General features: G+C 47.7%; 1 protein-coding gene across 3 annotated transcripts in view; it reads right to left on the bottom strand.

Moving 5' to 3' along the window:
• Window positions 1-386: 386 nt before the first annotated feature.
• NUFIP2 (nuclear FMR1 interacting protein 2) overlaps window positions 387-17,287 on the bottom strand; it is a 36,955-nt gene continuing 20,054 nt past the window's right edge. For 2 of the 3 annotated variants that reach the window (XM_056339886.1, XM_056339797.1), the window contains 3 exons: window positions 11,911-13,620; window positions 3,551-3,583; window positions 387-2,944 (listed from right to left, as the gene is read on the bottom strand). In XM_056339886.1, the coding sequence (XP_056195861.1) occupies window positions 2,892-2,944; window positions 3,551-3,583; window positions 11,911-13,414 (1,590 nt within the window). In that variant the 5' untranslated portion in view covers window positions 13,415-13,620 and the 3' untranslated portion in view covers window positions 387-2,891. Of the gene's footprint in view, window positions 2,945-3,550; window positions 3,584-11,910; window positions 13,621-16,712; window positions 17,012-17,287 lie in introns of those variants that run through there. The other variant, XM_056339715.1, reaches the window with a different exon arrangement.

Genomic DNA, 17,287 nt, shown 5'->3' with positions numbered 1-17,287 from the left:
TGGAGACAGACAGACATTTGAACAGAGGATGGGCAGAAATACAGCAGAGAAGCTGCAGAGGGTGTTTGGATGGGTCCCGCCAGCACGGGCCAGGCACAGCCAGGCAAAGCAGCAGGGACAAACACTGGGGGGAAAAAAACCCAACCCAACCCATCGCCTGAACCGTGTTTCTTTCAGCACTTCTTTCGCTATTTAGAAGACAGATTGGACTAGGCCAAGAGGAGCATCCTCAAATATTCAGCAAGACTTGGATCTTTCTAAACGCGCAGGGTCAGATTCAGCACAGGTTATTGCTGCTCAGCTTCCGCATCGCCGCGCCTGACAGCACATCTGGGGGCAGAGGTACCAGGACAGCACAGACCCCAGGTACGCAAAACAGGGTTTGGTTTTGTCTTTTTTTCTTCTTTTTTTTTCTTTTTGTCTTTTTTTTTTTTTTTTTTTTTTTTTAATGGAACCCAGCCCTTAAGGCGACAAGTGACTACACAAGGCAAATAAATACACAGCAGAGCCTTAAAGCCAGTAAAAACAAACTGGAAACTTTGCTATTAGCCTTCAACTTTTTGGAAATAATAACAAAACCCCCCAAAAAAGCACATTTCTTCCACCTTAATTTTCCCCGTCCCACTGTCCAGTTTGTTCAACACTTTAAAGCTCAGGAACGCCCCAGCTCTTCCACAGCAGAGCCAGAGGTGATTCCAACTTTTGGCAAGCAGTTGGGAGACTCAACAGAATTAAAAATAGGAACGTCAGAGGACTAGATGTCGGACACATCTGTAAACATGTTATACATCTGAAAGTTACACACACCTGTAAAGGTGGTACAGTTTATAGGTGAAACAGAACTATTTGTGACTGGCCAACCACACATTTCTGAACCTGGACTGATACAATACATGATTTACTATATAGTATTACACTACAGTATTATACTATATAGTATTTTATACATAAAATGGAGTAGGCAATCCATAGTCAAACTTCTAAAACTAAGCGTGACAGAAAGCTAGCAATCTTACAAAAGGTACAGAATTAAGTTTCATTGTCCCACCCTGAACTTAAGTGTCTCATTTAGGAACAATCTCATTAAAAGAATAAAAAAATTAAAAAATGCATGCTACATACTCCTAGTTAACAAAAAAAAAAAAAGAAAGAAAGAAAGAAAAAAGTGGATAAATCTAAGCACAAGGGGTAGGCAACAGTTTTGGGCTTATCTGCTTCCTGTAATGCCCCATAGGGTCCAGTCTAATTTTAGGACACACCAACCACTGCTGACCTTGATACCCAGACATACCTGAGCCAGTATTTGGCCACAAACACCCACAATGAGCATTGGGCATGTCAGGAAACCCATTTTTGCTTTATTCGTTGCTCACTCTTGCACTGGACCCTGTGAACTTTCTAACTTTTATAAAAACCCAGAAAAACTACCCAACCCCAAGACGATTTGGACACGCTACACAAGCTGCAATGGGACAGAGCGGGTTACACAGCTGGAGCCTGCAGTCTGCTCAGCCTTCTCTACCACTGCTAGCAAGCTTTCCTTTCCTTGGGATTTTTTTTTTTAATTTTTAAATTATTATTTTCATTCCTAAGTCCTCCATTTTTGTAATAAAATATATTTTTATTAAGAGATAGTTAGAAGCAGAGCCCGGAAATACACAGAGTGCATTAAAATATAAAAGAGCATTTCCAACGGGCAGGTGCGGGAAGCCCAGCCATTGGCGTTCTATGGACAAATTGAAAAGGATTCAAATTCCCATTTTTCTTTTTTTTTTTTCTTTTTTTTTTTAATTTTTTTTCTTTTTTTTTTTTAAAGAGAAAAAAATAATTCAAGAAGGGTGAGAATTAGCAGAACTCAATTCCTCTTCAGTTTTCCAATGAAAATGGGAAAAAAATCCGGCACATTTAGTGTTAGGAGACAGACAGAGCAAATATGAAGCACCTACAGTTGAAAGCAGAAGTTGTTTTGCCTTTTTTTTTTTTTTTTTCCCTCCCAGTAATGCAATGGCATTAAACTGTGGGAACAGTGTTTTTTTTGTTGTTGATTATTTTCCATATTAAATGCCTAAACAGATTGCTTATTTTTGCATGTTGTCTCTTAAAACAAAATAACTCTTCAGTTGCAATAGTCCAATGTGTAACCGGAGCCAGGTCAACTGTGTGACTTCACCATGCATCCTAGAACTGCAGTATAACCATCTTTCCCCCAGAAGAACGATGCTTTAAGACAATATCCCCAGCATAGGATTGCTGCTTTACTCCTGACAAAACATGCGGATTATACTTCTCTGGAAAAAAAATAAAAGAAACTCTGCAAACTTCAAGGCGTTTCTCCAGCATTCAATGGAAAACAAAACAGAGAAAAAAAAAACCCCAACAAATAGGGGGCGGGTGGAAGGGAAAGGGGAGATGAAGGATAGTGAATCATCCTGATTTCCCTGTGATTAGTGTGTCACTACAGTCACAGAACAAGAAACAGAAACCTTGTCAAGTGGAAATGCCTCTCCAGTGGGTTGCTGCTGCCCATGTAGATGACAGCAGGAACTTTAGAACCGGGCTTGTAAATCGAGTCTGTATTCGTTAATCACTTGCATTCACTCTTTAAACAAAAACAAAACGAAAAAACGAAAAAAATCTATTCAGTACCGGAGATTAAATAATCACGTGTGTAGTCTCGTTGAAATAAATTTTCAGATTCCTTAAGAAGTCTAATTACTTTCAGTTGCCATTTTTAAATAACTATATATATATTTGTATATATTATCCTGTGATTCTAGTTATGGTTCCTCTGCTGCACTGAAGATTTAGAAGGAGCATAAAAGCCTTTTGTCCCCCATGAACAGCACAAATGCTGCAGAAAGGTTATAACAGGCAGTCTCGTCTTGCTACCTTCATTGATCCGGGCGATCCATGGCTTCATCATAAGTGATTATCCTTTTGGGATCTGGAAAGAAAGCAAAATCCTAAGTTTTCGACAAGCTGCCTTCAGGACCCGTGGCTGAAGACATTCCCAAGAGATCTGAGAAGTAATTAGCCGTCACCAGACTTTTCCTTAGGACCCCCAGCGATACCACCTCCTGCAGATGCACTCGGGAGCCCTGGCCAACTCCAGCAGAGCAGGATCAGTGCTTTGCAACCCCGGGCAGCAGCACCCGAGTCTCCAAGCACCACTCTTCCCACAAGCTAACACAGAACGCCTTCACAGGTGACGTGTGAGAATACACCAGAATTTAAAAGTTTTTCTTGGGTGTGACACTCAACACCAGAAATAGAAAGCCATTTTGTATACACACAGGGAAGACTCATTCAATCTAGCTTGACACTGTTTTTATTGCTCTTTTAGAGACTCTGCTTCTCTCTGAACACCCCACCATTAAGGTAAAGCTTACTGTCCTGTATTTTAGCAATCCAAAACCCAGGTAAAGTCAGACTACAAACAGCAGGCACTGAAGAACTAAACACAGGCACCTCCCAGACACCAAAATAATCCACCCCCATCGCCCATCTCAACCAAGCAATTTGGTTTATTTATTCTTTCCAACATCCTTACCTTGCTTCTGCAAATTCCAAACAGATTCCATTTCTGTGGAAGCAAAATGAGAAGACCATTGTTATTATGCAGATTGATGCTGCTATCAGAGACAACTCCCAATATGCTTTTAACTTTCCGAGTGTGGCATGACGCTGCTGCAGTTGTGCTGAGGCTTTCAGACAAAGCCAACCCCATCCAGCCCAGCAGCGCAGCCCCAACCCAGCCCACAAGACTGCACGAATTTGATGTGAGGGATCCAGCAACAAAAGGCAGAGATATGGCTGTAACGTGGTCTTAAGGGTCAGAGGGCCAAACTGAGCATCAGAAATATCATGGCCATCTCTCCTCTCCTACAAATCACAATCTTAACTTCAGGCTTTAGTAGTCTGACTCCAATGCTGCTTCGCACATTACAGCCTCAACATGTAGCCTGGAGAGATGATTTTTTACGAGTTGATGTTTAACGCGTGTGAAATCAGAACTGCTGGACAAAGTGAGTTTCTCATGGTTCACAGCATGCATCTGCTGAAACACACCATGCAAAGATTACTCTGCTACCATCACCGCTAAACTGCTGCCAACGTGTCATCCGAGAACAAGGTGCGACGCTCGAGATACCCAGCTGCCTGCCTGGCTTGCAGTTCTTCCCCCAATTTACCTCCACAACACACTTGTGGGCTAAAGACAAACAAACGCTCCCCAGTTCTGGCTGAAAGAGCATTATGCTTTTGTTTACCTAAGAAATAACAGCGAAGTTAAATGCTCTTTTCATTCACATCCAGAAACAGAAGGCTCTTCCCTTTAAAACACCTCCCCAGTTAAGTCACATCTTCAGAGACCTATGCAAAATAACTACATTTAACCACTGTCAAGTTGGAATTTTTTACAAAGACACTAACTGTACCCTGTGACCAAGTTTAAGAGACGAACTTGCAGAAAAGGAGCACTTAGTAGGAACACAACCTGCAAGAACAATCTTTAAAGTCTCCCTTCTGCCAGAAAGGAGGGTGACAAGACCTTGGTAGGGGCTAGGAATGGAGAACAGCAACACATTATTAAGCTACATGGTACGTGCAGTAAAGCACAAAACAAGGCAATAAGTAAACGAACCAGCATGGGAAAGGAAGAAGAAGAAACGCTACAGAACTCGTGGCCTCAGCACGATGTGTGCCAAGCGTCACCTCGATCAATCGCCTGCATGTTCACGTCCCTTCTCCAACCCTTCATCTGTCCTTTGTCTGCCACAATCTCAAGCTCCCTGGGGCAGGAAATTGCATGCAAATAAATATTGCCAACCCTCTCTGCACAATTAAGTCTTTTGTAAGGAAGGCCCTGAAAATTTTACGAGGTCTGTTATTTTTGCATCACGATAACAGCAGCAATACTCTGCACTTTCATCAGGGAAACCCTAAGTGCTTTGGCAACAGTAACCAGCCTGTAAAACCCCCAGGGATATAAGCAACCTAGCAAGGGACCACCTCCCTCATCCGTCAGATGCCGATTCCCCAGAAGTAAAACAAACCAGCTACTAAAATTACCTCCAGTAGAGCTAATTTTCCATTCAATGAAGTCAGATGCATAATTTCCTAACAGTTAAAGAATATCATCTATTTTAACAGTTTTCCCCAAAGGCAGGGGACAGAAAGCTACTCTCAGGTTGTTGGTTCCTCCACACGAGAGCAACATTTGAGCATCAAATACAAGGTAGAGGCCAAAGCGCTGCCTGCTACTGTATCTCCATGCAAAAGACCATGCTTTCTTTTGTGCTTCTATTTGGTCCTAACTTCACTGGACACTACAAGAACGTGAACTGTTTGTGTTAAGAGGAACCTGACAACAAGGCAGACAGTGAGATACTATCCAAACCACACCAAAAAACCTTGGAAGTTGTCAAAATTCTGTTTTTAAAAACCTAACAAACCAATACCCAAACTCCGTAACCTTTTTGGGCTTCATCCTCCTCCTTTGGAAGACAACGTAGAAGAGAGGGTGGTATAAAGTGTCCTGTAAATCCCAAGCACCTGGATGCGTTAGCTGGCAGATGCTCAGTCTGACAAAGCTACAAAACCAAGGCCATCAGCAAACTGGATGTGCTATCGACTGTTCCTGTTTATCGTCTGCCATCAGAACAAGTGCAAGGACCTCCCCTGTACCTGACCAGCAGCACTGCACACGGATCCAGGAGAGCATGGGTTAAGCACATTTACCAACTGAAACAACTTCACAGAGGGGGAAGGAAAAAAAAAAAATGTCTTGGGCTAACTGCAATACAAAATTAGGAAAAAAAAAAGGTTTCCTTCAAACTTCAGATGGAATTTTATGATTTATTTTCCTATACTTGGTAATACATTAGAGGAAGTTTTCCTCCTGGTTCTGGATTGGTTACAGGCTGTGGTCACCTACAACTGTCACAAGGTGCTGTGACAAGTGCCATGACCACTGTCGCAGTAGTTGGATGGACCTCAGTGACTGACGCGGTGGACAGGCAGCTCAGCAGAGCCACCGCTGCGCAGCACCCGGCTCCAGCTAACCAGAGCATTAAGCACAGGGACGCAGGGTGGAGGACAAGGCACCCACCATGAGCCGGTCATGTTAGAGGCCCCACGCCTGCTTCCAGCCCTCCTTCCTTGGGTCAAGCTCTTTTCTCGAGCCCGCTTTCTCGGAATAAAGCTTCCAGGGAGAGTCTGAGCAGGGACTCCTACTATCGCCCACCCCTGGATGGGAAAAGGGGCACCCTCACCACGAGCGTGGGGCCAGCTCTCCGACACTGGCCCAAATCCTAGTACTGCCGCTTTCCAAAGCGGAAGGTGATCAATATGACCAACAGACAGGGGCCACCATTCCCAAAACAGGGCACGTGGCCGGGGAAATGGCATGCTTTCTTCTCAGCGGACTCCAACCCAGCTAGAGAAAATGCCATCAGCAAACCCTTGCACAACCCCATGTCAATGCCAGCACTGCTCCGAGCCAGGGGCAGAATTAGGTCACCTCCCGTGCCCCTTCCAACCTCACGCTTCCCAGGATCTTTTACAATTAGCCGGCCTCTCCACAGCCCTCTGGCTCACGGTTGGCTGAGGAACTGTGGCAGACAGCCCCAGCCACATCCACCTCAAGAGCTCCAGGGGGAGAACCATTTTTCCTGGGGACTATCACCCAAACAAAGGGTTGGTGAAGGAAGGCTTTGATGTTAGGAACAGACCCCAGCACGCTGGTGAATTGCGCCGAGATTCCGCATAGTCAATAAACTTTATAGCAGGACTGGTACACGATGTTGGAGGGGAAAGAAGTCTTTCTGTGATCACTTGTTAAGACAGGCACTTTACACACACTTTCCTTCCTAGAAAGGCTGCCCCTGCAAACAGAAGTGTCGGCACAACACCACGGTACTAGTTCTCGGTTCTCATAAATGTAACAATATAAACTGGCAATTGTCCCTAAAACGAAGCGCTAAAAAATTAACAAAGAGGGACCTTCCTCATCTGATTTTCCATCTGCAGGACACAATGATTAAGGTAAAGGACTGCCCCAGAAACGAAGCAAAGACTAAAAATTCAATGCTGTGGAGACTCATTGCTGTACCAAATACACTGTACTCATCCTGACAACTGGCAAAAGCACAGACTTGAAGGAGATTTATATCAGCCTTTTCCCCACAGCTCAGGCCCCACAAGGCCCTAAGCAACAGTCTGAGATCTAACACCTTCCCAACAAGGGGGATGGGAAACCAAGGCGCCTTTTTTTTTTTTTTTTTCCCCTCTCTTCTCCTGATGTAAAGGATGAAAATTGCTGAATTCACAGCTCTGCTATTTCTTCTGACCCAGTTCACCATTCCGTCAAATGCCACTCCCGGCTGGCCCACGCTGACTTGCTCTATTTTCCATGCTGCTCTTCTGCTTCTTCACACGAGCAGAGATGCTGGTGCAACCGAGATGCTGAGAAGGAACAAAGCAGAGGCACAGGCAGAAACTCGGGGGCAAGACAGAAAGAGGGAAACCCTGCAGTTTCTTCTCCTCCACCTATATGCTCTTTGCTGTTGTGCAGCTGAACTGGAGACCTCGATTATTCACTTTTTAGCAAAGGACAAGCAAACTACTGAGCTTCCCATCACAAAGCTTGCCATACAGGGCCTGGCAGCAGTCAGCCTGGCCTGGAAGACTGCAACTGCCCCAGCACTGCAAAATTCTGCAAAGTGCTGACAATTATTTTGATATAAAATATTTCATGAGGGAACTGGGATTCTTCAGCCTGGAGAAAAGGAGGCTCAGGGGGACCTCCTCACTCTCTATAACTACCTGAAAGGGGGCTGTAGTGAGGTGGGGGTCGGTGTCTTTTTCCAAATAAGAAGCTATAGGAAAAGAGGAAACAGCTTCAAGTTGTGCCAGTGGAAGTTTAGATTGGATATTAGGAAAAATTTCTTCACTGAAAGAGTTGTCAAGCACTGGAAAAGGCTGCCTGAGGAGGTGGTGGTGGAGTCACCATTCTGGGAGGTATTTAAAAGCTGTGCAGATGTGGTGGTTAGGGGCACGCATCAGTGGTGGGCTTGGCCATGCTGGGTTAATGGTTGGACTTGATCTCAAAGGTCTTTTCCAACCTAAGCAATTCTATGATCCAGCTGTCTTTAAAAGGAGGACTAAAGCAGTAAGAAAATACTGATTTCAACAGAAGGAAAGATGAGATACCCCCAGCCTCCTCTCCCGAAGGACCAAAAGATCTGCAGGGACCAGTTTTACCTCAAATGGATGAGGACTTTGGCAATGCCACACTGAGGCACAGGTTCAGTTCTAACCTAGATAGGGACAATGTTCCCAAGCAAGAGCATCACTCCTTCATGGTCCATCCAGTCTCCCAGACTAAGCTGCCGTCGCTGTCTCCAGCCACACATGCAGTAGGCCCACCAGTGCTCAACTAAATCAGATCTACCTTGCTAAATCAGGTATGTCACCCGTGTGTGTTAAGGCACCATCACAAACACCGAGTGGCATGCACTGTCAGCGAAGGCTGCCACATTGAAGAATCGTGTTTTACAGTCAAGCAGATCAGGTGATCAAAGGAGACTTTCTGCCTTTTAAAAAGGAAAACAAAAAGGCAAGGCATGGAGCAGAGGCACAGAGGAAACAAGCATGAAATGCATTAGAGAGAACAGGAGGGCACCTCAGCCTTGCCAGCACATTCCCAGTGCCCTGACTTCTGGGGAAAAAGCTATCTGGGCACACTCAGACAAGCACAGCTTCCTCCACGAGGCCCTCGCTCTGCTCTGCAGCCACCCAGCCTTACACCTCAGCACAGCCTTGCCAGCAGCCACTGTGCTGTGATGGTTCCAACAGGATTACCGCACCAGAGCCTGCCTGCCCTGTGTGTTACCTCCTCCATCTATCCTTTCCCAGGGAAGCTGTGAAGCAATTACAATCTGTAATGCCCCTTGCAGTCACTGGGCAAACAGCGCACAGGCAAGCCTGGTTTACTGGAACAAAGCTACCGAGTAAGCTGGAGGCTTTCCCATAGCCTATTTACAATCCAAGATGAGGATGCACATAATCTGATCACAGCTGCAGACACAAACAGTGCAAAACCAAAAAGCTTGTGACAGACAGGTCGAAGCACTCCAACCACTCATGCTAGAGCCCACTTCTCACTGCGACATCCAGGGATTCATCCTTGCACCATGAGCTGCTTGCACTCAACTACTACTGCACAGGATAGGAACACACCAGGACCCCAACAGTGCTCCATGCTCACCCCTGTCCTTGCCCCGCAATCGTTTTTCTTTGTGTCCATAACCCCAGAGGCAGGGCAGATTGGAAGATCAAACTATCGAGACTTTGCTCAAAAGCAAACAGATCAATCTGAAGAGGGAGAAGTTCACCCTCCTTTTGAAATCAAAACGAAACAACCTGAGAATCCAACTGCCTGGGACACCCTGACAGCGGCCCAGGCAAACCCACAGGCTCAGCAGGGAAGAAGGGAAGGCGGCTTGTGGAAAATAAGCAAGTGAAATTGTTCCTTTCCGATTGCAGAGGAATTGGTTGGCTAGGAGTAGGACCTCAGGAAAACAGCCCAAGATAAACGGAGAGAATGGTGTGGGAATTAACCACCGCACCGCTGTCTTGCAAACACACCCTGGCAGCTCCGTTTCCGAGCCATTTTGTAGGACACTGTGGCACAGGAGATCACCCGCAGGGTCTGGCTGCAGGATCACGGCCATGAAGAGGGGCAGGCACAGGGCAGAAGGTGGCACCATTCCTTCCAAAACCCCTTAACCCAACTCATCGCAACAGACTTGACACAGACAGAAAAGCAACACCCAATATTATCACAGAAGATGTACTAAGACCTGGACTGATCTGCTTTGTAAATCAGCAATAGCATCTGAAGACTAAGTAGGAGAAAGACACGCTGAAGCTGCTTGGAGCACCCTTATCACTGCATTAATGACAACACACTGATCAGAAACATCCATCATGTTTTATCCCCAAGTAACACTTTGAAGCTGGCACAGATACAGCCCAAAAAATAAATGGGCACAGAGGAGCAGTGGGGCAGGAACTGCTTCCCCAGGGCATCACAAGGGTGCTTGCTCTGCATGCTCAAAGCAAGAGCAAATGAGCAGAAAACGGTATTTTAAGGAGTGCTTTAGGTGTCTGTTCTTGCCATTGAATGGCATTAACCCCTGTGTTTAGACAACTAAACACAGCCAGACTCTGAAGTTAACACCTCCTTAAGAGGACATGGGAAGGGAGTGTTCTTTATTTTCCTGTTGTTACTATTGTTTTACTCTGGTCTGTCTTTCACACAGCTAGTGAGAAAGAGCGTGCTGATGAGTCTTGCTGTGGCTGTACAGAGTTGCTTTTCTGCAAGCAAGTTCAGGCTGACAAAACCAAAGAGACCAGAACTGCAAACTTAAGAAAAGGACTGCCTAGGACTTCCCTTCTACACCATGCTATGCCTTCTGGTACCCCCATTTTCTGATGGGAAACTGGGATTGAGGCTGCAGGCAGACACAAGAAATGAGAACTGAAAGCTCTTTTTAATACTGGGATAGACTGGATGGAAGGTAGAAGAGCCAGGTAAAATCAATTGATGAACGCTGTTCTCGAGAACACTAGAGCTTAAAACGTAACATTGTGAGAGAGGTGACCTGGAAGAAAATACCTGGAGTTATTATTTTTAAATGACTGGCCTTACTATTACTAAAGGATGGCATCTAAGTTTCTGTATGCTATACACAAGAGTTTGTGAACAGCTAATTTAAGAACTTTGTGGTGGCTCAAAACACAGCAATGCCAACCACTCTGCAGAGGGGAGCAAGACATTATCCACATATGTATGTGGAATAGTAAACAAGAAATGGATGATTACATTTTCCCTTCAGGGTAGGGGGATGCAGGGAGAGGGAAGGGTGCGGACACACACCAATAAAGAAGGAACTGCCCCTGTGTTCGTCAACGGTAGGTAAGTAACCGTGCCAAAAGGGAACACGCAACCAGGCTCCTGTTCACACTGAGCCAGGACCAAAAGCCAAGAACTGCTGCAAGACCTCAGAGCTTCTGGAGCTGAGGCTAAAGTGTAAGCAAGCCATCCCACAGGCCTCCCTCTCTTCATTCCCAGTTACAGTGTCTGTATCATGTCTGAGTCATTTCAGTCTCAAAAAATCAGGAAAAAAAAGGAGCTGGACTACAAAGGACTCCATGAAAGCAATAAAATCACCTGAAAGATTTGGCCTACAAAGGCAATGAGAGAATTCAATCTGCAGCTTACAGAAGAGTTGATAAGCAAAGACTTGTCTTGCTGTTGCCCATCATACTCAGTAAGGGCAGGGGAAAAGCATGTATGTGTGGTTTGCTTAAAAAACTAAGATAAATCACACCATGAAAAGCTGTAGGAATAATTTTTTTCCTCCTTCAAAGTCATGATTTCAGGCCCTGATCTGCCCAAGGGAAAAGCTGCAACACTTTGGTGGCAGAGGTGTGAGTACAGACCATGAAGCCTTTTCAGGGACAGAATATCACCTGGTAAAGCTGGAACAGAGCAGATGAACCTACACATTTAAATCTGAGAAGCCTAGAAGGACCTGCTCATTCCATAGGAATTAAAATGTAAAACACACCAGTTAAGTATCATCCCTATCAACATCACTTACGCTTGTCCACAGGAATAGGGAAACAAATACCTCTTGACATTAATTAAACAACCTTTTGAATAACTTTCCCAAACCATTATTGCCATTAGAGATATGCAAGCAAGGAGCTTATTTTTAAAACACCCCGAATCGCTGTAAGGAATATATCATGTTAGAATATTTCACTTAAAAAACAGTAAAATAAAAAAAATAAAAAAAAAAAGAGAAGAGACTGCCCTTAGGCAGCAAGTTAAGCCATTACCTTTAGTGTGATATATAATAGCAGCCCTCAGGTCAAAAGAACCCCAGCTATCTTTCCTTTCTAGGCCTCTCTGGTACCTCTGTTCTTTGGCGGAGGCTAGCAAATTGTTCGTAGGAGAGGCCAGAGGATTCTCTATTTCATAGTCTTTTGAAAGAAACACTAAAGCACCTTGGCTACTGGTGTCTGCCTTTTGTAGGTCACCTGTGTGATGCGACTCCAAAGCTAAGACACCACCCTCAACAGCAGTCCCAGGCTTAAGAATAGCACTAAGAATTTGAGGGCTAGTCCGTTTATCCAGCTCATAAGCCTTAGGAAACACAGGTTGTTCAGTTCCTGAGGGAATGATTTCAGCACACTGTGAAACCAAAGTGGCAGGATATTCCCCTTGAAATGTCACTTCCGTTAACTGATTATCCGCAGATTTCCCCACAACAGTTTCGGGTCCAGCGCTGGGCTCGTTTATGAAAGACAAGCCCCACTGATTCTGGAAGATATCTCCCAGGTTCTGCTGATTCGTCTGCGATGGGAAATCAACTTGCGCTGTACCCACAAGCACAGTTTGCATATTTGAAGGGTAGATAAAAAGGCTAGATTTCTTTTGTTCGAGGGCTGTTGAAGTTGTACTCATGTCCTGGGGTACTGACTCAGAGGAGGCTGATGGTACAGTACTAGCAGCAGTTGAGAGCAGTGGCTGGGTCCCTGGAGCATACACACTTCCATCAGTCCCTGCTAGAATTGGCCCATTCGAGAAGCTCGCAGAAGTAACAGATTTCATAGCAGACATGGGGACTTGGGATAGTCGACTTGATGTTTGGGCCTGAGTTTCCCCGGCAGATGACGAAGATGACGAAGACGACGTGGATGGGGTTTGAGCTGCTTTGTTGAGGTTTTCTTTAACTTTACTTGCATAACTTATTTTGGGAACAATTTTAGCACTGCTATTGTCCACTGGAAAAACTGGGGGTGGTTTAAATAAGGTCCATGAATCCTCTTTAGATGTAGCCGACGATGCATGCTTGCCTTTGGGCCGGTCATCAAACTTCTTGCTGCTAATCCCAGGTTTGGCATCAGAGTTTTTTCGCTGTACATCCCCAAGCCCAGGCTTTCCCCGGCCTGCTCCACCAGTCCCAGCCTCGTATTTCCAGACAGGCTTAGTATTTTCAATTCGGTTCCCTTTTTGTTCACTATAATCAGGTTTGAAACTCTCAAGTTCCTGTTTTAAGGTTGGTGCAGTGACCTCCTGTTGCATTATTTTGTCCTGTACTAGATTCAAGTTCTCACAACCCTTGGCACTGTTGCGCCTGCCTTTCCGTTTTTTAGGCGTAGTATATCCACTCTCGGAGCCGCTACCATCATTATCGGCCCCTTTGCCTACGTAGCCATTTGTGATATAGCTAGAATTACTGGTGACCACACCGTTTGGGATAGACACTCCCTCTGGCTTGTCTGAGGACTGGCTTTCTCTAAGTTTATTTTCATAGGACTTCTCATTCTTTTTGTCCATGCTATTTTTCTGAATGAAGTTCTTGGTTTTGATTCCAGCTTTCCCCAAAGCACTGGCCTTCACAGTCTGCTTTGGGGTCACGTTAGTGTCTACAAGCTGCTGGCTGCCATTGGGTACCCTGGATCCTGGGGTGGCGGTTTCATCAGAGCACAGGCCCTTTAATGATGCTTCTCTTTCTCCTGCATTACCATTTAGCTCTCCGTAGCCTAGAAGAAAGCCAAAACCAACAAAAGGCAAGAGTTAGAATGTGAAATGCTAAACTTCCGATTGCAGAAAGCTGTAATCAGCCCTAACATGTCCAGTTTCCTCAAGCAGACATTTTAAAATAGGAAAACATCTAGTCTCTGATGTACAAAAGCATATGCTTATTTGCTGGAAAGCACAGCAAGAAAAGCAGACAGTCAGGATAACAAAACAAAGCAAAAGAATATACAGATATTACGTGAAGAAAATATACTGCACTAAAGATCACTGGCAAGCTGAAGAGCTATTTCATCAGCTACTATTTCCAGGTCACATAGAGGAAAAAAAAAATTAATTCCCAGGATGCTTCAAGACAGAGGGATCTGCTGCCTTTGCTACAGGATTTGTTGAGGTTCAGAATCTATACTGTGAACAAGGGCCAACTCCTATCATCTCCATCAAGCTCCCAGACCTGAAACACCAGCACCCCTTCTCCCCACCCACCTCCCAAACGTCATCTCTAGTAAAGTCTAGTAAAAGGGGGGGAAAAAAAGGAAAAAAAAAGCAGCTTTCCAAAAGGACATGGGTAAGAACAGCTGGAAGGTGGAGGGAAGGTAGGGTGACCGCATCTCCTCACTTCATTTTTAGACAGAAACCAACACTGCCCTACATGTGCTCTTTAGCATTGAGAAGGTGATAAAACTGAGAAGAAACCCTTCCACCACTACCAGCAACAAGTTTCCTACCCACTGAGAAATTCTGGTATTTCAGAGTCCCTGGGAGACCTGCTACTAGCTTAACACCCAAGAAATAACATACTTGCTGAGGGCTCCAACTCATCAAACCGTGAGATTATGCTGTACACTCAGCTTTCCTTTTTGCTTCTTAAGTTCATTTCTAGGCCTTACGGTTCTGGAGTGAATCTTGAGAGTGCAATTCAAGTGGAGCTGGAAGCCCATGATAGTCCAGACTGAATCAACTCACCTTCCTTTTTTAAAAATTTTTCTTTTTTAAAAATCTCTGGCCAGAGACCTATTGCTTTCGAGGACCCTGGCTACAATGCCCCAAGAGAAGCCTTCACTGAGAAATGGGAAGAGCACATTGTACCCAAGCTCAACAAATACATTCCAGCTGTGGACCGAGCAGAGGGACTCCCTCCTACTGCACCCGCTCCTCCTGGAACAGCGCTATCCTCCTCGCTCCTCCTCTGACTCATCCGTCCTCCTTCCCGAGGGTGGAAAGCCTTACATCTCCCACAACAACTGACCCACCTAAGGCTTCATCTGCAGCCGTGACGGCGTGCAGTCAGCACAGCGCACGGAGTCCCCCAAGAACAAGAGCAGGCAAAGCTCCAGCTTGAAAAAGAACGTTTTTGTTGTTGCCGATGTTGTTAAAATTAACTGCTATACTAAAAATCATTGTTATCCTCATATCCTGGAGCCTCAGATGTCTGGCAGATGTAACTGCTCAAGTTCTGTGCAAGTCGGGAACACAAGAATCCTTGTAGGAACCTTTACAGAAATTCCACAACTGAGTTTGCTGAGAGGGATCAAAAAGGATTTTACTACAAGCAAGTATCTGTAACCACCACAACTTCCACTATAACTTTCAAATATGCTGCTAAGAGTATTAACCATCAATACTTCATCTCAGAGAAAAGCAACAGGATGGGATTCCCAGCTGAGTCAAGGACTAAAAATCAAGTATTTCAGAATAACGTGCAGAGGAAGCCTTCTAAAAAGCAATGCATTATAGCTGACCTTGTATGACTCAAGACTTCTGACACTACTCGTTAATGAAACAAAACAATAAGAGTGGTCATAAGACCAATGCAGATGAGGAGCAAAAGAATAAAATGAAGAACAAAATCCATTTCAGTAAGTCAGTGTGTCAGCAGTTTCTAGTTCCAATTTTCAAGTATTCACAACTCAGCTGCCAGAGTTTTCTCCAAATCAACATTTGGCACAGCTAGCTCTGGCCTGGACACCGAGGTGCAGCAACCGGAATTGAGGAAGAAGAAAAAAATTAAAATAAAACATCAAAACAAACAGGTGAAGAGTATTTAGCAACCCCCAAATGGTTTCATATCTGGCAAGGGAGGGGTGTCAGAGTAAGCACATATTAAAAACCCTGGGCACACTGCGTACAGCAAAATGACTACTCAACTTATTTTGTGCTCGGGAACTTATTTTAGCATGTGCCTACCCAGGGCGCTCGCTGCCCGCTGCGGAGGTGAGCCGCCATGGCCAGCCCCCGGAGCCAGCTCCCGGTGCCAGCTCCCTGCCCCTCGCCCGCCCCATGATGTACACGGGCATTTTAAGGAAAAAAAAAAAATATATATATATATATACACACATAAATATATATATATATATATATATATAAGCTGCATAGTATTCCGGCTGCTCTTGCCACCACGCTCGCCCTCTGCGACCACACGAGCCCCCCGGCGGGGTCCTCCCAGCCACCGCGGAGCCCCCCCGAAGCGAGGTGGGGGCCCGGCCCGCCCGGGAGCAGCCCCCCCGCCGCGGCCAGGGCTGCCCGGCCACCGCCTCTGCGGTGCTGCCGCCCGGCCAGCGCGCCGGTACGCCGCCGGCTCCGCCAGCCCCTGGGCCGGCCGGCCGGCCCGCCGAGACCGCCCCGCGCCCGCTCCTGCGCCCCCCCGGCGCCGGGCGGTGGCCGCGCAGGGAGGAGGCGGCCGCAGCCCCCCGGGCAGCGCCGGGGCCCCGCCAGGCCGCGCCGCCTCCTCGCTCCCGCCGGCCGGGCCGGGCCGGGGCCCCTCCGCCTTATCTGACTCATTGATTTTCACGCTCATCAATTTTTAAGCGGCGGGTCGCCCCCCGGCCGCCCCCTCCTCCCCCCCGGCGCGGCGCGGCCCCGCCGGGGGGCAGCGCCCCTTGGGCCGCCCCACGTGCCCGGCGGGCGGCGGCGGTGCCGGCGGGCCCCGCGGCTCCCGCAACCGCGCCGGCCCCAACATGGCGGACAGGAAGCGGCCCCAGCGCGGCGGAGAAGCTTCCAGCCGGGCCGGGGGAGGAGGCGGCGGCGGCGGCGGAGGAGGAGGGCCCCGCCGCCGCCCCGCGAAGGTCACAGGCCCCGGCCCGCCGCCCGCCCCGACCTGCTCTCCGCTTCGGCGCCTCCTGGTGCTGCGGGCCGCCGTGCTTGTGCTCGTGTCGGAGCGGCGGCTTGGGCTGGGCTCGGCCGTCGGGCGGCGGCAGGTAGGCGCTCTGCGGGTGGTGGTGGTGGTGGCCGTAGTAGTAGTAATGGTGGTGGTGGTGGTGATGGGGCTGCTCCTCCATGGGGGGCGGCTGGCGGGGCCGGGCCGGGCTGGGCGCTCGCTGCTGGGCCGTGCGGCTCCGGCGCTGGGACGCGGCTGGCGCGGGGGAGGCGGCGGACTGGCAGCGCCCGCCCTGCAATCAGCGAGCCGCGCCGCCGCGCCCGCCCCCCGCCCCGCCCCGGCCGCCCGGCGGAGAGGCGAGGCGAGGCGGTGCGGAGAGAGCTGGCCCGGCCATCGCGGCGCAGCCCGGGCGGGCCCCGCCTGGCCGCCCCGCTCCGCGGGGGGCAGCGGGCAGGTGAGGCCGCGCTGCCGGCGACGGGGCCGCCGGAGGGCGGGGGTGGCTTCGCCCCGCTCCCCGTGCAAACGCGGCCGAGGCGGAAAACGGGGCCGCGCCGGAGCCGCCGTCTTGCCCTGCT

Source organism: Falco biarmicus, chromosome 1 (assembly GCF_023638135.1).
Source record: "Falco biarmicus isolate bFalBia1 chromosome 1, bFalBia1.pri, whole genome shotgun sequence".
NCBI lineage: Eukaryota > Metazoa > Chordata > Aves > Falconiformes > Falconidae > Falco > Falco biarmicus.
Note: the sequence above shows the minus strand (reverse complement) of the source record. Positions and strands in the feature narration are given on the sequence as shown.